General features: G+C 38.7%; 1 protein-coding gene across 1 annotated transcript; it reads right to left on the reverse strand.

Annotated features, from left to right (window-relative positions):
* Positions 1-5,996: 5,996 nt before the first annotated feature.
* SCP2 (sterol carrier protein 2) lies at positions 5,997-27,706 on the reverse strand. The gene is made up of 16 exons (XM_049809208.1): positions 27,553-27,706; positions 24,859-24,913; positions 24,219-24,290; positions 22,187-22,318; positions 21,172-21,236; positions 20,023-20,149; positions 19,074-19,137; positions 18,730-18,816; positions 17,973-18,123; positions 16,946-17,093; positions 14,892-14,999; positions 13,366-13,519; positions 10,347-10,440; positions 9,646-9,775; positions 8,126-8,205; positions 5,997-6,894 (listed from the first exon to the last, which is right to left on the reverse strand). The coding sequence occupies exons 1-16, from the start codon at positions 27,592-27,594 to the stop codon at positions 6,799-6,801; spliced, it is 1,605 nt and encodes a 534-aa protein (XP_049665165.1). The 5' UTR covers positions 27,595-27,706; the 3' UTR covers positions 5,997-6,798.
* Positions 27,707-27,740: the final 34 nt, after the last annotated feature.

Below are 27,740 nucleotides of genomic sequence, written 5' to 3' on the forward strand. Positions count from 1 at the left end.
TTACCTATATAGGCTGGTTTTTTCCAAGCTTTCCCTTCCTCCGCATCTTACCTTCTTATATCAACATAGCCCAAACTCACAATCTCCTATCTCCTGGCCCAGCACTGCATTTCCATCATCAGAACCCACACAAATTCCTAGGAAAACCAGAGCAGGAGTCAAACCTATCTAAAGGTGTCCTGACCCACCACTAAGCCAAAGGCTATGGCCTAGCATGGTATACAGACTCAGGCAACCACAGTTTCTTTTCACTACAGCTTTCTGGTGCTTTCACAGGAAAGAATTTCCACTGCAAAACTCACAACACAGAGTTAGTTGCAGGCAACGTTTCCAGTGAAACTTGAGTCTTTGTACTCTTGCATGTTCCCTGCTGATGGGTGACAAGTGGTGGTTGCAGCCTAAATGAAGAAACATTTTCAGGTTTAAAAACTGAAGCTGAAGACTCCATGTAAACTTTGGTACAATTACTTCTTCAGATCACGTAGGTGGGAGAGAAACAGGTCCTTGGGCAAACAACTGCTAGGGTACTTCACTGAGCAACTGGCAGCTATGACAGACAGCATGTGCACGCCATAGTGCTTTTGTAATAGGCCTGGCCCACAGCGCACTGTGCAAGACCCAACCTTCTGCACTGGCTCCAGCAGAAAAAAAGCCCTAGTGGTGGTAAAGGACAGACTTTGCTAACTTGAGCTCTTATTTTTCTAAGATACTCTTGCAGACGTCAGCGTAAGGACATGTCCAGGACCAAGCTGCAGTATGCAGTACGCTATATTCCATTACTATAACTGAGAAAGCCAGACGACTCATCCATGTTACGCCAAAGCTGCACTTGCCTTGTGAAACCAGATGATCAGGACAGCACAGAGGTAGCTCAAACCCATGAGAATTGCTCAGCTCTGACTTTGCAACTATTGTGGCTGTCCTAAAGAGATTATAGGCTAAATTTAGATGTGATATAATAAACTCAAATAACAGGCACCTCAGTAAAGCAACAACATGGCAGAGAACAAAAGGTGTAAGCAGATCTATTGAAGCATGAGCTCCAAGAACAGGGGTTCTACAGGGATCAGCTCAGTTGTGACCAGCATAGAGCGAGGCATGAGGCATTCAGGAGATTTAAGTTTTAGTTGTATCTTAAAAGGTAATCAAAAGTTCTTTACTCTCACCTTTATTTGTCTGATTTAAATAAGACTCTACAGAAATACTGGCATTCCTGAAGTGTCCACTGCTTTGTGCTGATACTGTGCCTTTATTTGAAAGGAGAGAAAAAAGCCCATTAAAATTCTTTCAAGTAACTTGCCGTCATTTGCTTCAAAAAATGAGTAATCAAAACACAAAGAGTAAAAGGGGTTTTTGTCTCCAAAGCAGGAAGGGAAGTATTTTTCAAACCTAAGAATGCACAACAGAGCCTGGCCATGAGCCTATTGGCATCTGCATCTTGATCCGAATGAACTTTAAGATGTCTGTTCTCCCAGCGGACATATACTGTTGAAAAAAAAAAAATCCATGACTGCTTTTAATCTACCTGAAATATGGGATACAGACACAGCATATTTTGTACTTGTTTTATACTATCCATGTTCCTTTCAGCCCGCTGCAGCGTTATTAGGATATTCCTCTTCCTGCATCACAGTATATAACTAACATTTCCCAGAGAATCCACCCAGCGCCATATAAAGCCATCTGCTTTTAAGTTAGCAATGAGTTCTTCTTACAGATACAGGGTACAGAACAGCTCACACTGTCACTCCACCAAATTATGCTGCTGTTTATTTAAGTAATAAAGGAATTTGTTCCAAACAGTTGGGTATTTTTTCCAGCATTTGTTCTCCACATGTGGTTTGCTTCCCCAAGTGTTGATTTTTCATAGTTAAGAGACTTTTTCCTGCCTTTTATCCACCAGGCTAATTGCTTTCTTATTCTTTTCTGTTTAACAAGAGCTGACATCCAGCTCAGTGCTCTGTAAAACAGGAAGCGATGTATTTCCTGTTCCAAGGAGGTAACAGTTTAAACCAACCTCAGATGAATTGGACATATGGGAAATGGACAAATCCAGCCTTTTGATTATTTTAAATTTTTTCTATTGTGAGATGGAAGATGTAGTCAAGTCCTTTTGTCCCATCCTCCCGCAACCTGAAATGCTCTGTTGTCCCAAAGAATAGCTCCTTAACCCAGCTGCTGCAAACCATGCTCAGCTGTTCACAACCTCCTTTCTTGAGCAAACTAATCTCTCTCTGCTGCTTACCAAAGGGATCCCAGATTAGCTTGTACTAGGAGGACTCGCTTTACACAAATACAGCCACAAGGAGACACTTGCCAGATCCTCCACTGCCCTTCTAACACTTGGAGTTATGAACACCTGTACTAGGCACTCTATGGCACACACCCTCCTGAAGTTATTCAAGAGGTAAGGCCAGCCCCATAAAACAACATACAGCTGCAGTAACTGCCTTCGCCCTAGACTGCCTCGTTGGCCCATGGATATGCCCTCATTTATCCAGAGTGCTCTCTTGCAATTACCCCAAATTCAGAATTTTGTAACAAATTCCTATTTGTTATCCTGACCAACATAGGAAGTGAGGTTTCTTGAAGTAGCACGTTTTCTTAAGAAAGGAGCCATGTTCCGACCCTCAGCAATCACTTTTGAATACACATATGGTATGAAGTGTGTAAGTGTAACGTACTACATTGTATCTATTTCTGACTAGGCAAAGCAGCAGGACTGAAAGACAAAACTCAAAAGTTTAAAAATAAAATCCGTGCTCCAAATCAAAAGCATTCACTCAAATTCTCACAAGCCAGATCTGCTGAGTCAGGCATCACTGCTCACTGGTTTCAACTCTGACAAACCATTTGCTTCTCTTATAGCACTGAAACATGTTTTACTTTTTTTATTATGAAAATACGTATCTGAAAGAATTACATGAATTTTACAAAAGAAAATAAAGATAAGATACACCTACCAAACTGACAGCATCTCTGGCTGTCAAATGATTAACACATTTATCACAGCTGGCAAAAAAAAAATCCCAATAGCTGCAAAGGGTATTCACCAGAGTCCCATGAAGGAAGAACAACCCTCCTAAGCATTTTCATGTCTAAAGCTTAAATTTCCTCTCCTGTGAACTGGGAGTCTGAAAACACTAAACCCTCTGCCTAGAGGATTAGGATTTTATTTTTTTTCTTTATACAAGGCCTTTGAAACCAAAAATTTAAACTTTGCTATGTTCAGTGACTGGCTACTTTTTGGTAGCTCTAGCTACCTCTCTAATTCTGCCCTCAAGGAATCAAGTTAACGTAACAGAATTGCAACAACACAAACTTTATAAGAAAGGTTGATCTAAAGTTACAGAGGATTTCAGCTGGAGAAGAGATGCTTAATGCTGCTTGGTCAAGAGAGCATTATGGAGTGAGAAAGAAAACTTTCATAAAGAAATTTCTACAATGGTACAAACTTAGGTAATGCTCTGAGTTATGCAAAAAATAAGTAACAGAACTTAAAGATGTCAAAATCTGCTTTTTATAACAGAGCTTTGCCTACTTTCTCATCATGATGAACAGGGCAAATTATTTCCATCCACTGTGGAATTTATTTATTCAAACTTATCAAATTCTAAGACTGCAGAATGTAAATGAAGGATTTGGGATATTTTTAAAGGACACCCCCCCCCCCCCCTCAACCTCACTCCCAGAAAAAGGAAAATTAGAAAAAGTATTCTATCATATTTAAAAAATACTCAGCAAATTATGACACAAAGAAGGTGCTGAAAGTGAAGAAATAACAGAAGACAGATGTCCAAAAAAGACATTAACTGGTAGATGGGGTAAATATAAAACTTTCTCCTTTACTCCATATTCTTAAATACTGCACAAGGAGAAATACAAAATTGACTAGTTCTCTTACTTGCAAGCAGAGAAAGCAGGCTGTGCTAACTTCTGCATTACTCCCTCTAGCTACAATGGATAAGTGAAATAAACATCTACATTTAATATAGGATTTTTCTGTTATAACAACATCATATCTGCAAGTGCCCAAACCTTAAAGTCCTGGGCCTGTACAAACCTAGAGATTTCTCTGAAAGCCAGGGTCTCAGCCATGGATATTCTTTCTCTTGGTAGCGAACAAACTCCAAAGTTATTTTTGCACTTTTGTTTTTTTAGTATTACTGCACAACTTCACCCCCCCTCCAAAAAAAAACAACCCAAAACAATTTCAATCTGCTGATGAGCACATCTTACTTAAACATTTATTGGTATGGACTACTATGATCTACATTAGCTTGTTCACATTTCAAAATTAATTTGCTTCTTTAAAGAGTGGCCAGAAATATGTTGTGTCCGTGCTCAAAATTCTTGGAAAAGGCATGTTCTTAGCTTTCATAACAGACATCTACTCAAAGCTCTTCTGGTAGTATCAGTGATTTGAAAGGAGGACAAAGCTTGCTAATGCAAGAGTGTATATGCAACTCTGTGCAGAGTAACAGATTGTTTTCAGCACAGAATTACTGCTGCAACCCTGTAATTCCCCTTTATTTTAACCCACAAGCCAAATGGCAAGAATTTACAAAAAGCAGTGGATACATTAGCAAATGTCACTTTGCAGAGCTAATACTTCATTTGAGAGACATGACTCCTATCTGCTCCAATCCTTTGAATAAGTCAATAAACAAGTACACAAGAGGAAACCCGATTCATATGACCAGATTGTATATTAAGACGTTTACGGTGGAGCAAAGCCGTATCTGTCCTATTTTAACACCAAACTAATGCCTTGGAAAAGATGAACAGTGGGGTGATAAAAGTCAATTCATCCAGATATTAAAGACCAGGGCTGAGTACAAGACCTGCAAAAGCAGGTCTGACCACTGGGCACCTGGACAGCAAACCAGACAGTTGAAATTCAGTATAAAGTGATGCATACGGAACAATAATTAAAAAGAAAAGTTTGAGCTTCACAGTACAGAAATAAGCACCAAGTTAATATGAAAGAAATGAGCCCCCAGTTTTAAGAGATCTAAGAAAACATCAGCTCAAAACTAGTAGTGGTCAGAAAAGCAACTGAGGAAAGAAAAATAAAAGCTGAAAATGCTCTTGTATCTTGAAAGCTTTTTAACAGAACAATTGGAATGCAGCATACAGGAAGGGATACATGGATGGCCAAAAGGTTTCAAAGGTCTCTCCATGTGACACAGTTAAATAGAATGTCCTCTTCTTTAAGCTGTGAAGCCTGAAGGTGATGGGGCAAGACTGTAAACACCAGGAGTGCTTTGAAGCTGTTTCATTGTTTCTTCCAGTAAAAACCAAACAACAAAAAAAAAGCAACTAAGACGTATAAAATAACACTGCAGTGTGTAAGATAAAAAGGAATAAATTTAATTCCACATGGCATGTAGGTAAGCTACAGAAATTCTTGACCCATGCTAAACATGCTGTCAAGGATTCAAAAAGGGACTGGACAAACCCATGAAAGACTATCCACCAAGAACTTTAGATACAGACATACCACTTCTGGCTCAAATTTGTGAGCTGGAAAAAAAAAATTAAAATCACTGGCAACGAGGAAAGTATTTTGGGTAAATAGATGTTTCAGCCATCTTAATATTCCTTCCAAGGTATCAATGGCCAGAAAATATAGTGGGCTAGATTGATTTTTGGTCTGATTCAGTACAGCCATTCTTACTGCTCAGCAATCTGTTAACCATTCACACTAGATAAGCAGAATGATTGGCTTGAATTAGCTCATTTCTATTATGATTTTAGCTAAACCAGGGAAGTGAAAGTTTATGCATAAGTTCCTCAGTCATGGCCCACTATGTGAGGATGCAAGGTGTATATACTGGACGGACACGTAGTTTATGGAGTATCTACTGACAATGCCAGAGGAAGAAAAAATGGACGACTGCAGGTGCCCTTTATGACAACCTGTATAAAATAGTCAATTCAGTGCATTAACATGAAATCCATGTTTACAAATCTGAGGAAGAGACACACAGAAGAACAGGAAAAGTATATTTAATTTTCTATTAAACTTCCAACCAGAATACATTTTCCCAAAAGACCAGTTAAAGCGTTTACATTACTGATAAGAATTTCATAATGATCAACACCAGATTTTCTCAGGAGAAAACGGGTAAGATGTTGGTTATATTCCCTCTCTGCTCTCCTGGCAAACCTAATTTTTCCAAGGTGAAGCATTATCAAATCCTGTGAATCTCAAAGCAATGTTCTAGTTCCTACTTACTTCTGGAGATTTTGTTTATTTTTAAATTCCAAAGTAGTAATAAGAAAAGTATTTTATAGCAAATTCCTAAAGCCTATTCTAAAAAAAATTTTCAGAGATCCCCTTTATAAGACCACTTTAATTTAAGCAGCAGCAAATTTGTTAGAATGGAAGTCTGAAAGCATTTGTATGACCTGCTATTACAGCTTTTAAAAAAATGCAACTCATTTAATTGATATGTCAAACTATTTATAACCTTTCTCACTCTCTTCCCAACTAACCTGAACAACAGCAAGTAGCCTCATTCAGCTCCAAGTTCTGTAAAATTTTTCGTATTAAAACAAAAATTGTCACAAATACCCACCATATACCATTTGTAAGAGTTAGTGCCTCAAGCTTAGCCTAAAAATCTTTGCCATAGAGAAACTGATGGAATTTATTAAGAGAATTAAGGTCTCTAACCACAGAATTTAGGTGAGAGAGGTCCAATCAAACCCAGCCTGTGTCATACTATTGATAATGTCTAGTTTCATTCTACTTTTTTGTCAAGAATATCAAGTACTGACTGTTTAATGAGCTCAAAGTTTAGCTTTGCCTGGCTGAAGTTGTAGATTCTGAAGTTTCATTGCCATGCCCATGTTCCCAGAGACTTTCAATTTGCCTTGAAAGAATGCCTAAAAAGAAAGAAAGATTATATGAAAAGCAGTACAACATATTACCACAAATGTGCCTCTCCCAAAAGTTCTGGGTTATCTATGTGCAGGTCCTGGCCTGCAGTTTTATAATTCTAACAGTTCTAGCAGACTAGCAGACCTCACATTCATCAACAAATGTATTTTCTCACACTAGAAGGTAGACTAGTAAACAGAAGAAGTTGTATGCTTATTATATTTGTGATAACTGAAGAGAATAAACTTGGTATTGCTTGTTTCTTGGATTATCATAATGATGGATCTGTATACAAAGCAGGGCAGAATACTCTATGTTTTGGTGATGACAGTTCATAGCATAAGAGTTCACTATTTCAGTTTAGGACAGTAAAGCAATAGTGTACAGTAGATGCCACAACTGATTTCTTACTCAAATCCCCCCTAGCCATTACTGGTTTTGTTACTGATGAATTCAGTTTTACAAATCTAGTTTGTGAAGCAGACACACTAAAGATTTGGGGTTTTGTCCTCTGGGCCTTCTGGAAAGATGAACTGCATGCACTAAAATATCCAAACCGTAGATGTAAAATTGCAATTGCTTCTGAATTTCCTACATGTATGTTACAACATTTCTATAATGTGTTTTACCCTCAAACTTCTCCTAGACACACTTTAGTTTGTGAAAATTCTTATTTACCCTGTGATTACCAGACCAAGAACTTAAAAAGAATGTTACCCAGAACAAATTTAGAAGTACGGAACAGCAACTTAAAACTCACTTAAACATCTGGTTTCTTTGTACACTATGGCTGCTTTTGACACACTGAGGAATGAAAAACCAAATCATAGGCATTCAGTGGATGCTCACCTCAACTTCTATTTTTCAGCATCAAGATTACTCCTTATACTAATGCCAGCTATGAGCGTAAAGCCCTCCAAACAGAGGGCCAACATTCCTCCTTTCTTAAGTCACACTGCGAACACTAGTTTGCCCCTCTTCTCTGCAAACCAAGCACTTTTATATCCCCTTCTGGATTACTTGCAGGATGTCTGAGATATGTACCTGTTCAGAGTAGATACTGTCTGTCTTGATTAATCTTACTTTGGCCAATTTTTTCAGAGAAAGTCAAGAACTGTCATTTTTCAGATCAACCATGGCAGTTTTGGAGGACGGGATTTATTTAAATTATTTCTACTTAAACACACTCAAACAAACAAGTCAGTCCTCCTACCATCTCATCTTTGCTGTACTTACTGTCTGAGGATTCATTTTGCCAGTCATGAGAGCTAGCAGGTCAGTGTCAGCCATTGTAATTGTACAATCCGCTTTCTTATCTGTAAGATAGAGTTGACTATGAAGATTCAAACTGAGAGATGAAACAGTAATAGAAGCTGCAACTCCATGAAGAAGCTGTTGATACTACAGGTTAGCAAAATGGTACCTGAAGTACATACAAATAAGGGCCATTATAAAAATACCAGCAAGAGTTCACCCAATAGCCAACAGGCATCTGTGCCACCTTGTAGAACAGACCATCTTAACACTGAAGAAAGACGGACCTTTCTGAAAGGTGCTAAGCAAATTCATTCCTTGAAAAGAAATAATAATCTACTGGTAACCAGACAGAATGTTAATTGCAAGCACTGGCAATCATCTTTAGTTTTATCAAGCTTAAATTTGCTAATATTAAGATCATCCCAGAATAAATGTGTTTTCCCCTGTGACACTCTCAGAAGATATTCATCAGTGAAATTTCAGGCATTTCCTGCCCTCTCCTTCAACGGGAACAACATATGCATTCTAAAAGCACTCATTTGAACTAATTCAAATCCAGAAGTTTTTAGGATCTTCTTACCAGAAATAAGCTGAAAAATTATTTTCATAAGCTCTGATAGAAATATTAATGTATATACCAAAGGGCTAAAAACTGCACACATCTTTTCCTGCACCCATCTTATTATTAAACTTAAGTCTTTCATAAAATGTTGTCCATACAACAGAAACCAGTGCTTTTCTTTTTGTAATAACTTAGGTCAATTAATTCCAAATCAAATCCCCTGTCATGTTTTTAATTAAAAGTTTTATGATGCAGGTTCATGGATATATAAGATTCTGAGGACAGACTGTTGTCTTTGGCTTTTTATTTATGTTACTAGGATGCATGACTTCAGATGTGAGACAAGACATTTTCATGGCAAGTGTACAGTCCTTTGCTTCCAATAATTTTATGGGGTTCCCCATCACCCCCTAGTCTGTGTCTTCTTATGTCTGCCTTTTTAAAAATGGAACTTGATATTTATGTCAGCTGGTACAGTATTAAAATCAGTCAAGTTTTATTGCTTAATTAACTGCAGAGGAGAAGTAACTTGACAAGATAGACCAGCTCACCGCCTACCACTGTGTCCAACAAAGCAACTGAAGAAACAGCTACAGATTACATTTCTGGCCCAAATTTTAAGAGGCAAGAACAACAAAACCCCTGAGGGTTGATTTTTTTTTTAAATATTCTGATTCCTGTAAAAGTCATCACAGATCTGTCTGGAGCCTCTAAGAAAACATGCAATTATCTAGACAGAATACAGAGTAGAAGACCTTTAATTTTTGGTCTGAAACATGATGTTTCATGAAGTGTCAGTAACAAGAAAAGTTTAAAATTAAGGTAGCTCTACACTACTTCTACTCAAGGTCACTATAGCTTAAACAGAATATGAATTTATACTCTTTTTCACTAGTTTCATACGTTTTCTGCAATGACATAATAAAACAGCACTGACCTGAATTAACTGCCACAGAGCCTTTACCATTTTTCACATCTACTATCCAAGTTGCTTCTTTCCCACCAGGACCATCTTTTATTTTGAAAGCAAAGACTCCACCAATTTTCTTGACATATTGCTCTCCTTCCTGTAATGACCACGTAATGTGCAAATCATTAATTTACTTCAAAATAAGTTTAAAATAGTTTGAATTAAACAGAAAGTAATTAAAAAACCTTTAACCTTTCTACTAACATAGAAATACCTATTTCCTTCTATTAGGCTTCATTTAAGCAACCATAAAAAAACCCAACCAAAACCCACAAACTATGACTATCTATATTAAAACTTACCAACTAAGAAAAAGGACCACTGTCCTAACAGTCTTGTCTTGATGTTAAGTCTGACAAAATGTGGTTTCTTCTTCCAATCACACTTACAAAGCAAGCAATAAACACCAAACACAAAGTTTATTGTGTAGTTAGCAAGCTCCTCGCATACAATCTAAACTTGCCTTTACTGAAAAACTTTTTTCAGATAGTTCCTACCTGCATAAGGGTAACTTACAATCATGGCACAGCATAGAAAGATTTCTGACACAGCAAAATTCAAAGCTGTAACATTTGTTTCAATGAGCTGTACTGAGGAAGTGATTGATGCTTCACACATGTTCTGTCACAAATTAAAATCCTGTTGTAGGTAAAAGAAGTAGTCAATACCTCTTGGAGCTTCTTTTCAATCTCTTTGAAGACCAAATGTGACTTAAATCCTTCAACAGCTGCACTGAGAGGCACAGCCGCAATACGGCCGGCGCTGAAATGAAAAACCCATTCATTTACATACCTTTAATCACATTTTCAGCATCTTCAATTTATCATGGTTAGCCTAACACCAGCAAGAACAGCCACACTGAAACACTTCAGCAGTACAGAGCAACTATATGATATCAAAGTGAAGCTTACTCTCTGATGGGCTCGACACCTTGAATTACAATTACTTCAAGTATCTAGATGTTTTTGCATGAATGGGTAGGACACTAATTTTATAATGAAAGTAAATAATTAATCTTGTTAAGATAAATCACCAAACACTATTGCCATACCTTGTGTGAAGAGAGACAAGCACATGCACACCCCCCCCCCCCCCTTTTTTTTTTTCCTTTGGCAAAACACATCCCATTTTGCCTCCCAATTCATGTGAGTCTCAACTGTCACGATAGGTACTACGCATTATTCCTGATTCTCTGGAGCAGTGACATGCATGGCCTGATAGCAGCATGAAACCTAATTCTTCATTTCTGCAAAGGTACCCAGAGCCAAAATAAGTATAGAGATGTCCAAAGAAATGGCAATTCAAGCAGCAGGAAAACCAAGGTTACAATTATTACCATCTCTTGGCAGCAGAGTTCAAAACTGTGGTCAGGTTTGATATTGTTAAAGTGACAGAATTGTTTAAGGAATGTTGCTAGAACTTATTTGTGTGGTACTAACACTACCCTGTAGAGGTATGCTAGGGTAGCAATAGTAGGGACTGTCTCATCTGAAGAGGACACATCAATTTCGCTAATAAACCAAGGCTGTAGTAGCAGGATGTAAAATTGTAAGGTGTCAAAACAAACAAACAAACAAAAAGCAGAACTGTTTCAAAGACTGATCCAAAATGGATCAACTCTTGCTGTCATTTACCTTGATGGACATTCTTGGCAGCTATTACCAAAGCCACTAATTACAGGTTAGATCTGAATCCAATTATTAAGTATATGTGCACTGCAGTAGAAAAAACGGTATGAAGTATCTTCATAAACATGAAATGCCACCACCTTTCCCTTAATTACACAATATACAACATCATTCAATTACATAAACAGAGTCTGAACAGATTAGCTGCACTGTTTTTTTCCAAAGTCTGAGATACATTAGTGCAACTCCTTGAGTCAGGTATCTCCCACACACAAAGCCCTTGGGAGAACTAAAGGCTTTTAAGCTTCTCTAATGTAAGATAAAACTAGTATTGCTAAGATTTCTCTGTTTCAAGTTGAACCAAAGAAAGGATTTTAAAAATTCTCAATACTGAAGAAAGTGAAGTGAGCTGTAGTAAATTAGACTTAATTTCTTCTACATCTACACACGCAAAGCTTTCCCAGACAGGAAGGCACTACTTCTAGCAGTACCTCAAGGTTAAGCAACAGATTCCCTGTTCCATAAAATGGCAATATTTTTAAAAACAAAGCTCAAAGCAATGAAAAACAGTATACTCCTTATAATAGTCTTTTCCCCTCTGATTTAAAACCATGTACCAACACCTACTGCCAAGTTTTGTAAGCACATTTGAAGAGAATCTATGAGAAGACATGTTTTTTCTTGTATCACACCTATTTTCTCATATGGTCTAACCTCTTACAGATTACAAAAGTGACAGGATTGCCACTTCTGACACTGTACTACAAACAGTTAGTGCTGCAGCCCTTCAAAATTCAATTGCTTCTCTCATCTCTTCCAGAGATTATAGTGCCACCTCCCAGGAATTGTACAGGTCTAGCTAAAACAGTCATTTGAAATATGAGTTGGGAGGGGAATTTCTTTCTAAAAGTCCAGTATACGGTAAATTTTACTGTTCACAGGTTTTTTAGAGCAAATACAAAGCACTGGCATTGAGCTTTAAAACCAAAACCATAATACCCACAAAGAGTAGCTGAATCTTTCTAAGCAAAGTTGAAAGTGAAAATGTACAGGGAACTGTGTATTAAAAAAGCACCTCCTGAAATTCTGGTATATTTACAAATTTTAAGTATTTTCCCTCAATTCCTGTCCAACCTAGCATATAACTACAGCAGATTGCAAGACAGCTTCACAGCAGTGTTCTCCTCTCACGCTGAAGTATGCTACAATTGCAAGTGCAAATTCTTTAGCCAGGACTGGATGAGTAACATGCCTGAATTCTAATGAGTACTTAGAATACCACATGAAACACATACAGCTGAAAGGAATTCTTCATGAAACCAAACTGGTTCACAATTTTAGCAGTGAAAGCAGTGAGTATCTCTAGTCCCATGGATGTCTTGCTTTTTTTGGCAAGTCCCTAGTTTCAATTAATTCATTTTGATGTGGCCCATTTTGTTCCTGGAAGGGTTTTTTTGTTTTGTTGGCTTTTTCGCCCCCCTCAGAATATGAGACTTTTCCTTACAGGGAATCACGCGAGCTATTTTGATGGGCCAGTTTGCTCTTTTCAATAACTTATAACGTACAGTGTATCTTGTTTCTCGGGAATAAGACAGCGAGTTATAATCTCTGTATACACCTGCAGCGCTGTAGGCACACAACAGTCCCAACTGCTGAGCGAGTTTTAGTCTACAGGGCCGTTTCTTCCTTGCACAGAGGCAAAGAATAATTCTAAGAAAAATGAACCGTGAAACACCAAGGTATGGGAGCACAGTCAAAACAAAACAAAGTGAGCTTAGTTTACACCACTACTGAACCCCCAGTGAAAGTTTCCCATGGCAGCACACGAATGCCGAACGTGCGTTTTCGTTCCGCAGTGCACTTTCTTGCTCTGTAGAGACACGGCCCGAAAGGTGACTGTTTTGTAAGGTCTTTCACTGCACACAGCGCTTCCTTCCTCCTCCAGAAGTCGGCTGCGCGCAGAGGGCAGACCCTCAACTGCCCCACCGCTCCTCCTGCCAGGCCATTACGCCGTGGAATCGGGCCTCCTCGGCTGGATGAAACCCCGCGGGGCTCTCACCTGGCGGCTCCGGGGAAGCCCATGCCGTAGAGGGTCACCACCACGGCCCCGCCGATGCCCAGGTTATGCTGCAGCGCGACCTTTGCCCCGGGGACCTGCCTCCTCCCGGCCAGACCGCGCAGCTGCCAGCAGAGTTCGGCGCACTGCGCCAGGCCTGAAAAATCGAGCACAGAGCGTAAGTGGTTAAACGCCGTCAGGAACATGCTCCAGGCGTGTTCCGCCAATTTCCTTCCCTCCTCTTCCCTCCATCACCCGCAGACCTCCGTGCCTTCCCCTAGGCAACAGGCCTTCGGGCAAGGCAGAGGAGGAAGCCGCATTCTACGCGCTGAATTTTACGCACTGCCACCCAAAACTTTAACGAAGGGGGCCAGCGAGAAGTTTTGTAGTCCCAGTCATAGATGAGAATTAATCGGTTTCATTTACATTCTCTTCAGCCTCACGGAGGGAACGCGTACCGTGGCACAACCTGCCCTGAAATGGTTTGGAAATTTAAGGCAACTTCTATGACCCCTGATAGCACATAGGTGGCCTCAAGACCGCTTCCCGGTGAAATTAAGCGGACGGTCTGTAGACATGTCATTTTCTGCATTTTAATGACTCTTCCCCCCCATCCCATGGCAATAGAGGTGTGAATACCAGTAATTGCCTCTACGTTTATCACTGTGTCACTGACAAAGATGTAACACAAACCTAGCAATGTAATACTCTCATCCTGTTACAGATACCGACAGTCTCATTTACCTGGAATGTTTTTCTTCCAAAGCCTCCTAATACTTCCCCCCCCTACGCTAACTGCAGATTATCTAACCGTTACAGCTGTTTAAATTAAGGTTTGTTGTTTTACAAGGTTTCCTCTTCTCCAATTTTCTGACAAAGCCTCATTTCCAAAAAAGGAAGGTGAATTATCTTCACAAATCCATACACGTTTTATCCAAGAGCCATCTCATGTGGAAGCAAGTGTAGCAGTTTAAAGAAAACAAAAAACAAAACAAAAAAAGGAAAACCTATGTTGCTGGGAAACGGTGACTAACTGAGCTTCTGTTGTAAACATCAGATAAATATTTTGACATCCAAGGCTTAACAGAAATAGCTTTTATTACAGCTAGCAAGGGTACAGGCTATTCAGATGCAGTAAAAATCTCCAAAATCTGAATTTTAAAGGATGACAACATATGAAAATAGTTATTCAAACTACATTCAGTAGAAGCTGTATTATTGAGCAATTTAGAAAAAAAGTTAAGCTGTTTTGCAGCTTGCTTTAACAACAACAACAAAAAAAACGCACCACAAAATTGAGTGCTAATGATCAAATTCACATTCCAAGTCTTTTGGTTTGAGCAATACTACGTGGTGAACCTGCCCTAAAGCTTACATTAGTTGGAAACGAGAATCAACTCCACAGCTTCCTTCTCATCTTATGAAGCCCTCATGTTTCATACAGACAAATAAAAGTGGGAAGCATCTGCCTGCTCAAAAGCTGTATCTCTTATCTAACTGGCATAACTAAATGAAATGTTTCTGCGTACCTGTAGCACCAAGTGGATGTCCCTTTGAAATCAAGCCACCACTAGGATTAATAACCCATTTTCCTCCATAAGTGTTGTCTCCTCTGTCAATCAGGTCACATGCTCTTCCTATAAAACAGTATTTAGAAAAATGTTCCTTTTTTGGTTTTAAGTGATTTTTCAATTCTACTGTCACTCACCGAAGATGCTGCATGTCAGTCAAAACCTAGGAAATACTACACCACAGATTTTACAACGAGCAGACTGAAATTACCAAACTATATTAATGAGACTTGCTTATAGCACTGGAGAAAGCATAACATGGAGAAGAAAGAAAAGGCCTAGTGTTTGATAGAAAAGCTTTTTTAAATTTGCTGTTGAACTGTTTTGTTGATATACAGTATTATGATATAATCAATATAATGAAGCTGTTCATTATTTTATGAATGAAACTGCAGATAACTATGTTTTTTGTAAAACAGGGGTTAGTCATAATTTGTGACCCCCAGGACATGGAGGTCCTGGTGAACCTACAGTTGAACATGAACCCTTGCCACAAAGGCAGCTAACGGTATCCTGGGCTGCTTTACGACATTAAGATAGTAAATAAACCCACTCATAAGATTAATGCTTAGAATTGCTTAGCTTCCCAGACTATTAGCTCCCATGCCTTCAGCAGACAGTTCTCCCTTACTCCTTTATTCTTGTACCAGCTTCTTCAGCCTACATTATTAACACTGAAGTCTAAAAAAGATCTGCCACAATTCCTGTGTTTATAACTCACTTCTGCCATTAAATGAGAATACCACGTTAGTCTTGCACATCTAAATCCACAATGTGGTTTATGCCATTTCACTAATCTCTATGTCTAATTAGTCTACCGTTCCAAGGTAAATTTACATACTATTCATGTCAGACTGACTGAAAGGTGGTGAGAATTGTACTATTAAATTACCATACACATGACTTATTGATCAAATAGACAAGTACCATTAGGATTCTTCTGTATCTTTGATTAAATGAATGAAGCTAAAAAGTTTAATATATCTATTTAAATAATGTCAAACGGTTACCATTTTTACTGCAGATACTATAGAAACAGCGCAAAGATGACAGTAAAAACCAAGCATTCAAAGGCAAATATCTGAAGACCAACAAACACAAAAAGTCTTCCTGAAGATCTATGAACCTCTCTGTTACAGTGAGAAAGCTTAGACATAATACAATACACCATCTAGTGATAGAGTATGATATTTTCTCAAAATTAGTTAAAAACAAGTTTGAGAAAGATTACATCAGATGATTATTTATGCAAAGCAAGAATACATTCAGAGTTTAAATATATCAAATACCGAAGTAGCAGTTCAATGCATGATGTATTTGAAATCAAACAAAAAAACTCTTCAGTAGAAAATGTTAATGGTTTGACTTACATACATAGAACTAAGCTCCACTGCCATTTAACCTGTTGTAAATCCACTCACTTCAATGAAATTAATCTGGACAGATTGTGCATTGCTATACAGCTGACTTTAGAGGCATGTTCACAACTTGCCAACAACTCTATTTTCAAAGGCAAAGATGTTTCAAGATTTAAAAAAAAATTATATCAAAGATAAGTAACTTGGTAAGGCCCTTCATAGGCAATTCTTGTCTGATTTTTACCTTCTTAAAAGGAAATACAAAGATGGAGGGAAATCTTGGGGTAGGTAAGTACATACCTGAAAAGGGGGGCGTAATACTGAGAAAGATCACAAGTGTCCTTAATTTCCCTGCTCTGCTTGCTTAAAAGAGCCATCCCCGCACAAGCATCCAACGCTTTAATTTGCTGTGTATATTTCTTCAGAAATGACAGTAACACACTCATTTGTTAAACTAATTCTAGAGTTTGCAGGTATTCCTTATGTTACTGCAGCAGTAACTTGCTTTTCCCTCTTATGAGGTTAGGTAAGAAGACTTTCAAATATAGAAGATCTGTCCAGTAGACAACTCAGTTTTAATTATATGAACAGATAAAAAGATATTTTTAATGCTTTCCATTTTAATAGAACAATGATCTCTATTGAGGCTATTACCTTCTGGACAGAGTCCCAGAGCTTCGTAGGTAATGAACTCATTAACTGAGAAACAGTCATGAAGTTCTATCACATCAACATCTGTTGGTTTTAGGCCTGCTTTTCCAAAACATTTCTCTGCAGCTTTTTTAGTCATATCATAACCAACCTGCAACAAGAAATTGTACATTAAAATATCATTAAAGAAACATAGCTAGCAATTTCATTTCTACACTTAAACGTGCTTCTATATATCCTGTAAGTGAAAGTAACCTGTAGGAGATGGCATTCCAATTTATTTTAATGCATCACATATCACAGATTTTAATATTCATACAGCACAAATTGTACAGAAATAATACATTCTAAGTCTCATAGTTGGCATGTGGAAACTTTTCTGGGGAATATCCTCTATTTCAACCCCGCTCAAAAGCCAAATTGCTCCTTTGCACGACTCAGACCAACAGCCTTGAAACAAACCCTCAAACTGTCTTGCTACTGTTTTCTATCAGCCATCTGACTAGAATTGTATTTGAAACCCAAACAGAACATCACTGCAGTAGAAACTATTGGATATTCTAATGGTTTGACTTGCATCCAATTATTTTAGTCAATTTGCAGTGGGATCCAAATTTTGCAGTTCAGGTCTTTCCCTTCATTCTATGTAAGCAAGTAATCATGACTACACCCAACAGGTTATTTCAGCTTCAGTATTACACAGACATAAGTAAAATTGTTTTAAGTTTCATTACTTTTATAACAGCAAAATTCAAGAAATGTTTTTCTTGCTGTTCAAATTGTTTAACAAGTACCCTTTAAATAATTTGTTAAAAATTAGGTTTTTGATAGCCTGTTATAAATTTCTTCCTGTTATTCCACAACCATACCCTTTGTTTACTCCACCTGCCCAAATGAAATTACTTTCATATTCACCACAAAGTAAGATTTGTTTCTCTACTGACATGGAAATAGCTACAGTATCATTAGGACTTGCAGATGTTAAAAAAAACTGTGAGGAGTGTCAGGGAATACAGAATTGTAAACCTACCATCTTCATACAACTGTTTTCTTCAAATGTGCTTGGATAATCAGTAACCATCACCTGGGCTAGAATTTCCACAGCTTTTGACTGCAACTTACGCCTTTTCACAAACTCCTCACTAGCCAAAACTGCAGCTGCAGCACCATTTGATGTCGGACTGATTGAAAGAAAATAATGATGTCATCATTCTAAATGAGTAATGTCAATCTTCCACAGAATTATCTTCTAATACAAACCAAAAAACAAAAAGGACAAATGAAAAACCACTTCCTTTGGCTGATGCCATTGAAACTGTAAATTCCATCACTGTTTGCTGGACACTTTCAGCAATATTTATAACAGACATTTGAAAAGCATGACATAAAATAGAAACATATCATTAGGTTTTTCAATTTAGGAAAAAAATCAAAACTTCGACTTGGCTATAAACATTGTTAACAACAAGCCTTTCAGGAGTGTATAGGAAAGGCTGAAGAGAAGAATTAACACTTAACAGCAACAGATGCACATTGCTAAAAGATACAGAATGTCAAGAGAGCCCCAAAATACAAAATGTGTTTCAGCTTACTGTATTATAGTGTGAACAAGTATCTAGATAGTGTTTGGTCAAGACAGGAGATTCCACATCCGTTTCATTTATAAGAAGTTTTATTTAAAATAATCTGTACATTTTAATTTACACACAAACAGGCTTGTATTTAAATAGATGTCCTACCATATTTGTCTTAACATCAAGATCTATTTCACAATGCTAAGTCCTTACCAACACTGTAAGACAGTCAAGAAATCAAAAATTTTGCGAGATTGCAGAACTTCATCTAATGTGTACTCTTTTTGGAACTGGGAATACCTAAGAAAAACATAAGAGATGCCATCTTAGTTTTAGCACAGCCCTTAGCAGTAGACATAATAATATGGCACTATTAGGCAGCTATAGAGCTGTTTTTACAAAGTATAAGGCACTGGATATAGAATTTATGCTGGGTATAATTCTCATTCCATAATAAAGAATACACTCCACAAAGTATTTCTAAAAATAATACTCAGTTTCGCATGAAATTTTAGCAACAACGTATGTTCAATATAAAGGTAGAGTCCATTACTCACGGGTTGTTAGTTGAATGGCTATGATTCTTCCACGCAATTTTCGCAAAGTATTCTGGATTTGTCCCTGGAAGGGGAAAGCAAGCTGTGTTGAAATACTTTGTTTACCCAAACAGTGCTAACATAGCAGTTTACATACTGTGTCATAAGAATTTAACCTTTACAAGCATCTTTACAAGAGACTCACTGTTATCAAGGCTTTCATTAGAACTCAAGTTAGGTCTAAAAATTAGATAAAGACTACTAAACATGGTTGAGTTTTAGCTAACAACACCCTACTTGGATATTTAACACTTACTAACACAAAAATACAGAAAGTAAGTGTATTTTATTTGAGGTATTATTATATTACTGAAACTTGAATGCTCGTTTTCCTATCAGTGCTAAACAGCTGCAGTACAATACTGGAGTCTAAGTCTAAAATTTTTCCATATACTAGTCTGAAACTAAATGCAAATAAAATATGCTCAACAGGCCAGACTGTTACCTTGGAGCCAATTCCCTTGTCTGGTGAGGGGGTAAGAAACAGCAGTGGCACCAGCCTAGTACTATATATTGAATCAAATTCCCAAAAGTTTTTGTCAAAAAATTCAGTTCCAAGCCTATCTACCTACCCTAAGACACAAGGAAAAAATGTAGGAAGTTATGCAACCTTATCACCCAGACCTTACAGAAGCACAAACCATACCATTAGCACGATTACCAGACACTCTGTATCACAGCCTTAATTCTGTCTCTTGATGGTTTAGTTTGCTTACCCATCGCCAACTTTTCTGTAGATAACTCTTTATCCAAATGTATTCCCATCTGTGTTAGCTGTAGATGTTGCAGTTGTAGCACTTGGGTAAAAGGACACTGAATGCTATCATTTTTTAAAAATGAAATCCTAATATATTATTTTTAAAAATCACTTAATTAAAAGAGGACAATGAAAATATGTGTTTTAACATACCATATTTCTCCATATGTTCTTTTCCAGCATTTGCAAACATCTGAGGTGCTACTGGAGCACTTGCTAAGCCATATTTATTTATCATAATTTCTAAATGTTTGTCAATTGGGTTAGTTCTGTCTGAAAACTAAAAAGAAGAAAAATAGTTATAAAGCAAGTCATAATTTCCTTTTCTTTACAGCATCACCTCAAAAGTGCCATGGATTTCAAGCAAAATAGTGGTTTCCCTGATATTGTAACAATTCCACTGGACAGTATGTTGCACTTCAGTGACATGTTTTGTAGCATTCATAATTTCGCAACTGCAAGAAAGAGTAAATAAGCAGAAAATGCTTAACATTATAATCACTGCACTGATTCATGGTAAGGAACACTTCTATCGCAGTTGCTATTTTCAGCAGAGGACTTCAGGTATTTTTCAACTCAGCTTAAAAACCTATAGTTAATATAGTTCCAAGTTATAAAATTAATACTGTATTAGTATTTTCAATTAAGCTTAGATGAAATATCATAAAGCATGTTAAAGACAACTCTTAGTCATTTTAATCAGTTGTTAAATTTAACATTTCTCACCCAAACCTCTGCATATATTATCAAATTTTGCAGTTCTGTAATTAAACAACATATGGGCTCTAATACTGCTTGCCATAAGGCAAAATACAAACACCCCCACACACACTTCTCCAGTAAAAACAAATAAGAGACAAGAAAGAAAGGTTTACAAAGTCCTTAGTTTTTTGGAAAGCATGTTAACTGGTAAACTGAGTAAGCAATCAAGCCAAAAGCCAGAAGACCCAGATTCTTTCTTTGATTTGCTGTGTCATTTCAAGAAAGACGCTTCAATTGCTCAATGCTTCAGTATTCTATCTGGTATTTTCATTTCTCCCTATTAACCCTGCCTTTAATGTATTCTTGGCAAAATACTAGAAGCCTGACATACTATATAAAATTAATTCTAAAACATTCCATAGAAAATTTGTGTATCATAGCTGCAATCACAATCACAAAACTCATCAGAAATTTCCATGGATCAAAATAATGGTTTATTTTGTAATCACCTACAGCAACATCTTAAAGCAACTCAGAGAATGAGGAGGCATATTCCACCTACAACTACAATGAAACATATAAAGTGTTTCAGACACTTACACCTGAAGCAAGGGATCCTTTTGTCATCCTCTCAAAGCCAAGTGCCAGAACGCAGTTTGCCAAACCTTAAAATAAAATTTGTGGCTATTTAAAACACAATTATAAATGACATTATGTACTAACAACTATTCAATTACAAGAAGTATACATAAACACCTACCAGGTGCTCTTCCTCCTTTCTTCACTTTTGAAAGAGAGTCAAATTGGGGTGGGAGTGGTATGATACACATTGATACTGAAGAATGAAAGATCACTATGGGGTTTGGGTTTATTTTTAAACTGTTTGACAGCAATTATCTTAGATGACCAAGCACTTATGTCTCTGCCACAAATAATCATATAGAATATTACTATAGTTTTCATTACAGAAACATCAGCATTTGAGTGAAAGAAAGTATCAAAGTCCACAAAGGAACTGCAGAAAAGAAACACTCACCTGTCAGTTTAAAGCATAGTCTCTCACAAGACATTGCTTTCTTACTCTCCCTTCCAAAAATGCTTTAGTCAAGCACTTGTGTTAACTTCAAGTTAAAAAAAAAAAAAAAAGAAAAAAAAGCTATGCTTTTTAGCGGGTTCTTCTCTCCTTTGCATCCTGCAGAGTCTAGTGTCTTACAGTACTATAATGCAACTTGTTCTGCACTACTCCAAACAATTCTTCCAGAAAAAAACTTAACTGGCTTGCTACTTACTAGGTTCACACAGCTTATGACACAGGAAAGGACATTTATATCCATATACATCATCTTACTGCATCACAGACACAGTCTCTTAGGTGCACATATAACGCTCTAGTTTGTAGTGATAGTCTTACTCTTTTAAGTGCTTGGTCTTATGTTTGTATATACAACTGACCAACCTTTTCAGCTGAGTGAGGGAGAAAACACAATTTTGCCTATGAGGATAGGATATTTACAACTCAGAGTACTCACACATTCACTAGTTCCGTTCTTCATTCAAGTTATATTTATAGAAATAAAGAATATGTATTACCCAGGCCCAGAGCAAAACAACTCACCTCCTTCTACTAGTTGTTTGGCCATGAACAAAGCAGTTGATCCAGTAGCACAGTTGTTGTTAACATTAGTGATAGGAATGCCAGTTAAACCCAAACCATGATAGATAGCCCTTTGTCCAGAGGTTGAGTCACCTTTATACAGAGACACAACATTAAAATAAGGTACATACTCAAACTTCACTAGCAAAAAGAAATCCCACCATGTATGTGCAATGCTACCACTTAAACTGTAAACGTGAACCTTCAAACTGTCATCTTGAGCACATCTCTCAAGTATCCACAGTACAAGAACCTTAGAAACAAGATGAAAATCATCAGATTTTAAAAACAGAAGTTTGTCCTGCTTCTGTGCCACCAAGCCGTGAATCAACAGACTGGACTGGACAGAAATGTCTTAGACGTGCAGTTTGGAAGCCACTACAGGTATCACAGCTGACTGACCCTACTTCAGTTGCCAGAATACAGTCATCAATAGAGAAAAAGAAAGAAAGAAATTGGTAAACTCTCTTTGTAACGGAAACTGATTTCCCCATAATAGAAATCTGATTTTGACTGCTTTGAGAAATACATCAGGCATCTGTGAATTGGAGTGACAGGAAAGGTTCAAACCAGTCATTTAACATCATCTCCTCTCACTACAACAAGCAGTGACTCCAAGTTAAAAGCCTCTGCTGAGGGTGTCTACTAGAAATCTGTTTGAGGGTTGTGCTGGTTTTGGCTGGGATAGAGTTAATTTTCTTCACAGTAGCTAGTATGGGGCTATGTTTTGGATTTGTGCTGAAAACAGTGTTGGTAATACAAAGACATCTTCATTACTGCTGAGCAGTGTTTACACCAAGTCGAGGCCTTTTCTGCTTCTCAACCTGCCCCACCAGCGAGTAGGCTGGGGGTGTACAAGAAGTTGGGAGGGGACACAGCTGGCACAGCCAACCCCAATTGACCAAAGGGATATTCCATACTGTATGACATCATGCTCAGCATATAAAGCTGGGGGAAGAAGGAAGGAAGGAGGCGGACATTCAGAGTTGTCCGAATACAGCATTTGTCTTCCCCAGTAGCCATTAGGCCTGATTGGAGCCCTACTTTCCTGGAGATGGCTGAACACCTGCCTGCTGATGGGAAATGGTGAATGAATTCCTTCTTTTGCTTGGCTTGCGTGTGTGACCTTTGCTTTACCTATTAAACTGTCTTTATCTCAACCCACAAGTTTTCTTACTTTTACCCTTCAGATTCTCTCTCCCCCATCCCACTGTGGGGAGTGAGCAAGTGGCTGTGTGGAGCTTAGTTGCTGGCTGGGGTTAAACCATGACAAGGGTCCTGCTGGTAACGAAGGCAAGGCAGCACTGCGTTGGTGTGTGAACAACTCGGTTTTGTCTACATCAGCTGTGAAGCATTATTCTGGAGCCATACTAATGCAGGTTCTCTCAATAATCTTATATAGTACATTAAACCATGGTTATGTTTCTATACATGTCCACAGGATTAAAATAGTTATGAACCTCTCACAGAGTAGATCTCATCTATCACTTAGAGTTGAGTCCAAGCAGATCTCTCTTATGTGCTCTTGGGCTGAAAGTGCAAGGACACAGTACATGTCTGATCCCCCAAATACCAATTAGCAAGTGTCTTCAACTCAAAATGTATAAACAAGCATATCCATTCTAGTGTACACACAGCATCATGCAAAGAATAAAAGAATTTTCAAGTCTACTTGTGTAAGCATAATACATAAGCTTTGCACCACTTGAATAAGTATACCATCTGATCTTGCTGAAAGAGATACTTGTATAAAACACATTTGCAAGACAATTTTATGGAATTCTTTCCATACCTGTGACTAGAACTATAAACTCCACAAATAAACAGACATAGCTCTGTGATCACTAAAAATAATATTTTTTTTTAAAAAGTAAGAGTTCTACAAACTGACACAATTAAATATTACAACCTGAAATTGATGGGATGCCCCATATTTTCTCCACACAGATATCTGCAAGTGTCACGGATGCTACCTCCCAATGACATTACTTACCATAAACATAACCCACACATGCCTGCTCCACCGCCGAATAAGGAATCCCAGCATCAGCTAAAGCCTTCTGGCCTAAAAAAAGTTTAAAAGTTGAAAAAAGTTTAAAGTTGAAAGGAGAAAAAAAAAGGCAGCTCTCACAACCATAACAAGCATACCTAGAATAGTACGTATGATTCATGCATTCACAAACATGAGCGAGCTGCAAAAATTCCTTATTATATGATGCAAATGGTTAGTACTGTCTTGCACCTTAATTCTCACAAGGACAATTTTGCAGTATTTTGACTTCTGAACAAGCTCCTTTATCAGAAAATTTCATGCAGTCAATTCTGTGTTCATGTACAAAGGTTGTTTGTCCCAATGAAAGTATGTTTGAATAATATAGGTAGGTATGAAATTATTTAAGTCTCCAATTCAATTTTAAGCTATCCTTCTGACTTTGGTACTGAAAGGCCCCGGAGTTGAACAGGTCAGTTATGGATTTTGTGCAAGTGTTATTTTTTATCAGTTTTAGATTTGCTTTTTATATGTATCTATTTACTGAACAGTAGCTGTTCCTTCATATGTATAATAAAAAGATTAACTGTAAGACTTAAAGTAAGTGTCAGCAATCAACCTAAATGCTTTATTACTAAATTACCTGCCTCCTTAGCCATGTCAGGATAATCAATGCTCTCCTCATCAGGCTTTGTGAACTGGCAACAAAAAAAGAAGAGGAAAAAAAAACCCAAGAACAAATCACAGTGAGATTTAATACACCTTTTGCTCAAATTGGTATATTTAAAAGCTTTATATTTAACTTAGAAACAGGTTTGTGAACAATCAGTTTTAAATAATGCAAACAATTTCATTTGACTGTCCTGGTTTCAGCTGGGATAGAGTTAATTGTCTTCCTAGAAGCTGGTATAGTGCTATGTTTTGAGTTCAGTATGCGAAGAATGTTGATAACACTGATGTTTTCAGTTGTTGCTAAGTAGTGTTCAGTCTAAAGTCAAGGATTTTTCAGCTTCTCAAGGCAAGCCAGCGAGAAAGCTGGAGGGGCACAAGAAGTTGGCACAGGACACAATCAGGGCAGCTGACCCAAAGTCGTCAACAGAGTATTCCATACCAAGTGACATCATGCCCAGTATATAAACTGGGGGGAGTGGGGGCAGGGGAATCGCCACCTGGGGACTAACTGGGTGTCAATCAGCAGGTGGTGAGCAATTACACTGTGCATCATTTGTACATTCCAATCCTTTCATTATTAGTGTTGTCATTTTATTAGTGTTATCATTATTACTTTCTTTTCTGCTCTGTTAAACCGTTCTTATCTCAACCCATGAGTTTTCCTTCTTTTCCTGATTTCCCCCCCCCCCATCCCACTGGGGGAGAGGGGAAGCGAGTGAGCAGCTGCATGGTGCTTAGTTGCTGGCTGGGATTAAACCACGACATTGACCCAAAAGTGCATGCACAAAATCTGCACAATTCCCATGTGCTACTGCCAGACCCTGCGATGTCTAAAACCAGAAAATAGTGCAATTTTATGGAAGCTGAGCACCATTTTTGCTCAGTCTTAAAGAAGATCCATGACTTGTGTGGAGATGGACAACAACCCTGTCCAAATCCTCTGGGTGGGACAGAGAATACCACCATTTTCGCTGATTTGTTATAATACATGACATAATCTTCACTAAGGCTTCAATAAATACTTCCTTTCCACTTTATTTTGTTATACTCCTATTTGTAACAAGAAAATGCTTGTTCTTTGTATGGGACTTAATTCTACATAAGCCTCCTTTTCCCAACCCTTACTCCACTTTGTTACAAATCATATTGTACCTTACCCCTCACCATTGGAGTAGAGGTGGTATTTCTTTGTAGTATGACTCATTAGAGTCCACCAACAAATACATGTGTTTTGCATTTTTACATCATTAACAAAAAGTGTCACTGCTAAGAAAAAAATCCTCATACTAACTACTTACAGTTCTACGAATTATTTGACCTTCACTGTTAGTATATAAAAGTTAATTTGCTACCTCCTTATGCTTACCTCCCCAACTCCAGTCTTTTGCAACACTTAGCTGTACTTTCTGCAGTGCCTCCTTTCCTTAATTTAGACAGAGAACCTTCATACTGAAGGTCATAAGAAAAATCAGTCAGTGAATTGATCATTGTAAAAGTCTGCAAGAGCAACTGATGTTACCTGGGCTAACAAAGAGAGAAAAAGAGTATTGACGATTTCTGAAATCACGCTAAACTGGTAACTGGGATGATCCACTACTGAAAATGAAAGGCATGATCTGTGGAACTGACAAACACACACACAGGAAACAGACTGTTGTTTTGAGAAGGTATACCAATTTTCAGCAGACTTTAAATCATCAAGATTAAAAAAAGAGAAAGGATACAATCCTAAAAGACTTCATAATAAAATGCTTCAGATGCAATATGGTGACAAGTTTTAATTGTCTCTTCCACACTGCTGTTCCTTCCTTGAGCACGTCACAAATGAGTTTAAGGTGAGGTCCAATAACTTCCAAACCTACATTCTACAATCCAGTCCAATAAACACGATTAACAGAATTGAGTCTTATTTCCTCTGCTATCACATCACATGCTGGAGAAATAACTTTTTTTATTGCTGCATGGGTATTTAAAAAGTGTGCCTGGGGGGGGGGGAGGGGGGGGTTCTGACTACCTTGGCAAATACCAAAGTCGCCTTGAGTTTCATCCACCGAGATAAAAAAAGGTTCCTTCAGCTTTTGCTCCTCTTTCAACATGTGCCACACTGTGTGAACCTTGCGCTGGCAGCCGAATGCCCAGGAAGGAGCAGAAACCCGTCAGGAGATCGAGTGCCTGCAGGGCACCTGCTCCGCGCCCGACAGTTCCCCCCGAGCCCGTGGGCTCCCCGGCCACCCAAGGCGAGGGGACGAGCCCTTGACCCCGGGCTGCGGCGACACGGGGACCCGCTTTGGCCTTTGTAAGTCCGTTACATCGACCTGCTCCACGGAGCGTCAGAACGTTTAACTTGGCCGGCGGATCCCCACTCCCCGACCTACCAACCAAAGGTGAACTTTGCGCGGAGCCGCTACCGCCCAGGCCTGGCCCGCAGGCCCAGGCTGGCACCACACGCCTCCCCTCTCAGCAAAAGCCTCCCCGGGCGACAGCGACCCCATTTTGTGAGGAGCCTTATCCCCCACCCGAGGAGGAAGCCCACGGCTCCCACAGCGCCGCCGTCCCCCTCCCCGCGCCCCCTCAGCCGCCGGCAGCGGCTCCAACCGGCAACGCCAGAAGGGAAGACGCCTCAGGACCGCCGCCGAGACAAGACCCGCTCGGTCCGGCCCCGTACCTTGGTCATACCGACGCCCACCACGAACACCCGGCGCTGCATGATGATGGCGGCGGCGGCGGCACGCGCCCGCGTCCCCCCCTCCCCTCCTGCTTCCCGCCGGCCGAGACCCCTCACGCAGGGCGTGAGGCGCGCGACAGCTGAGCGAAGGGGCGGAGCGCTTCGCCCCGCCCACCCCCTCCTTCTTA

The sequence above is a fragment of the Accipiter gentilis genome, chromosome 8 (assembly GCF_929443795.1).
Source record: "Accipiter gentilis chromosome 8, bAccGen1.1, whole genome shotgun sequence".
Taxonomy (NCBI): domain Eukaryota; kingdom Metazoa; phylum Chordata; class Aves; order Accipitriformes; family Accipitridae; genus Astur; species Astur gentilis.

Excerpts from the sequence above, each read along its gene's own strand:
- SCP2 (XM_049809208.1), bottom strand. The coding sequence starts at position 27,594 with ATGCAGCGCCGGGTGTTCGTGGTGGGCGTCGGTATGACCAAG. Across the intron at positions 24,291-24,858 it reads TGACATGGCTAAGGAGGCAG|GCCAGAAGGCTTTAGCTGAT; the intron begins GTAATTTAGTAA and ends AACTTTTTTTAG. Across the intron at positions 17,094-17,972 it reads AAAACAGTTGTATGAAGATG|GTTGGTTATGATATGACTAA; the intron begins GTAGGTTTACAA and ends TTCTTGTTGCAG.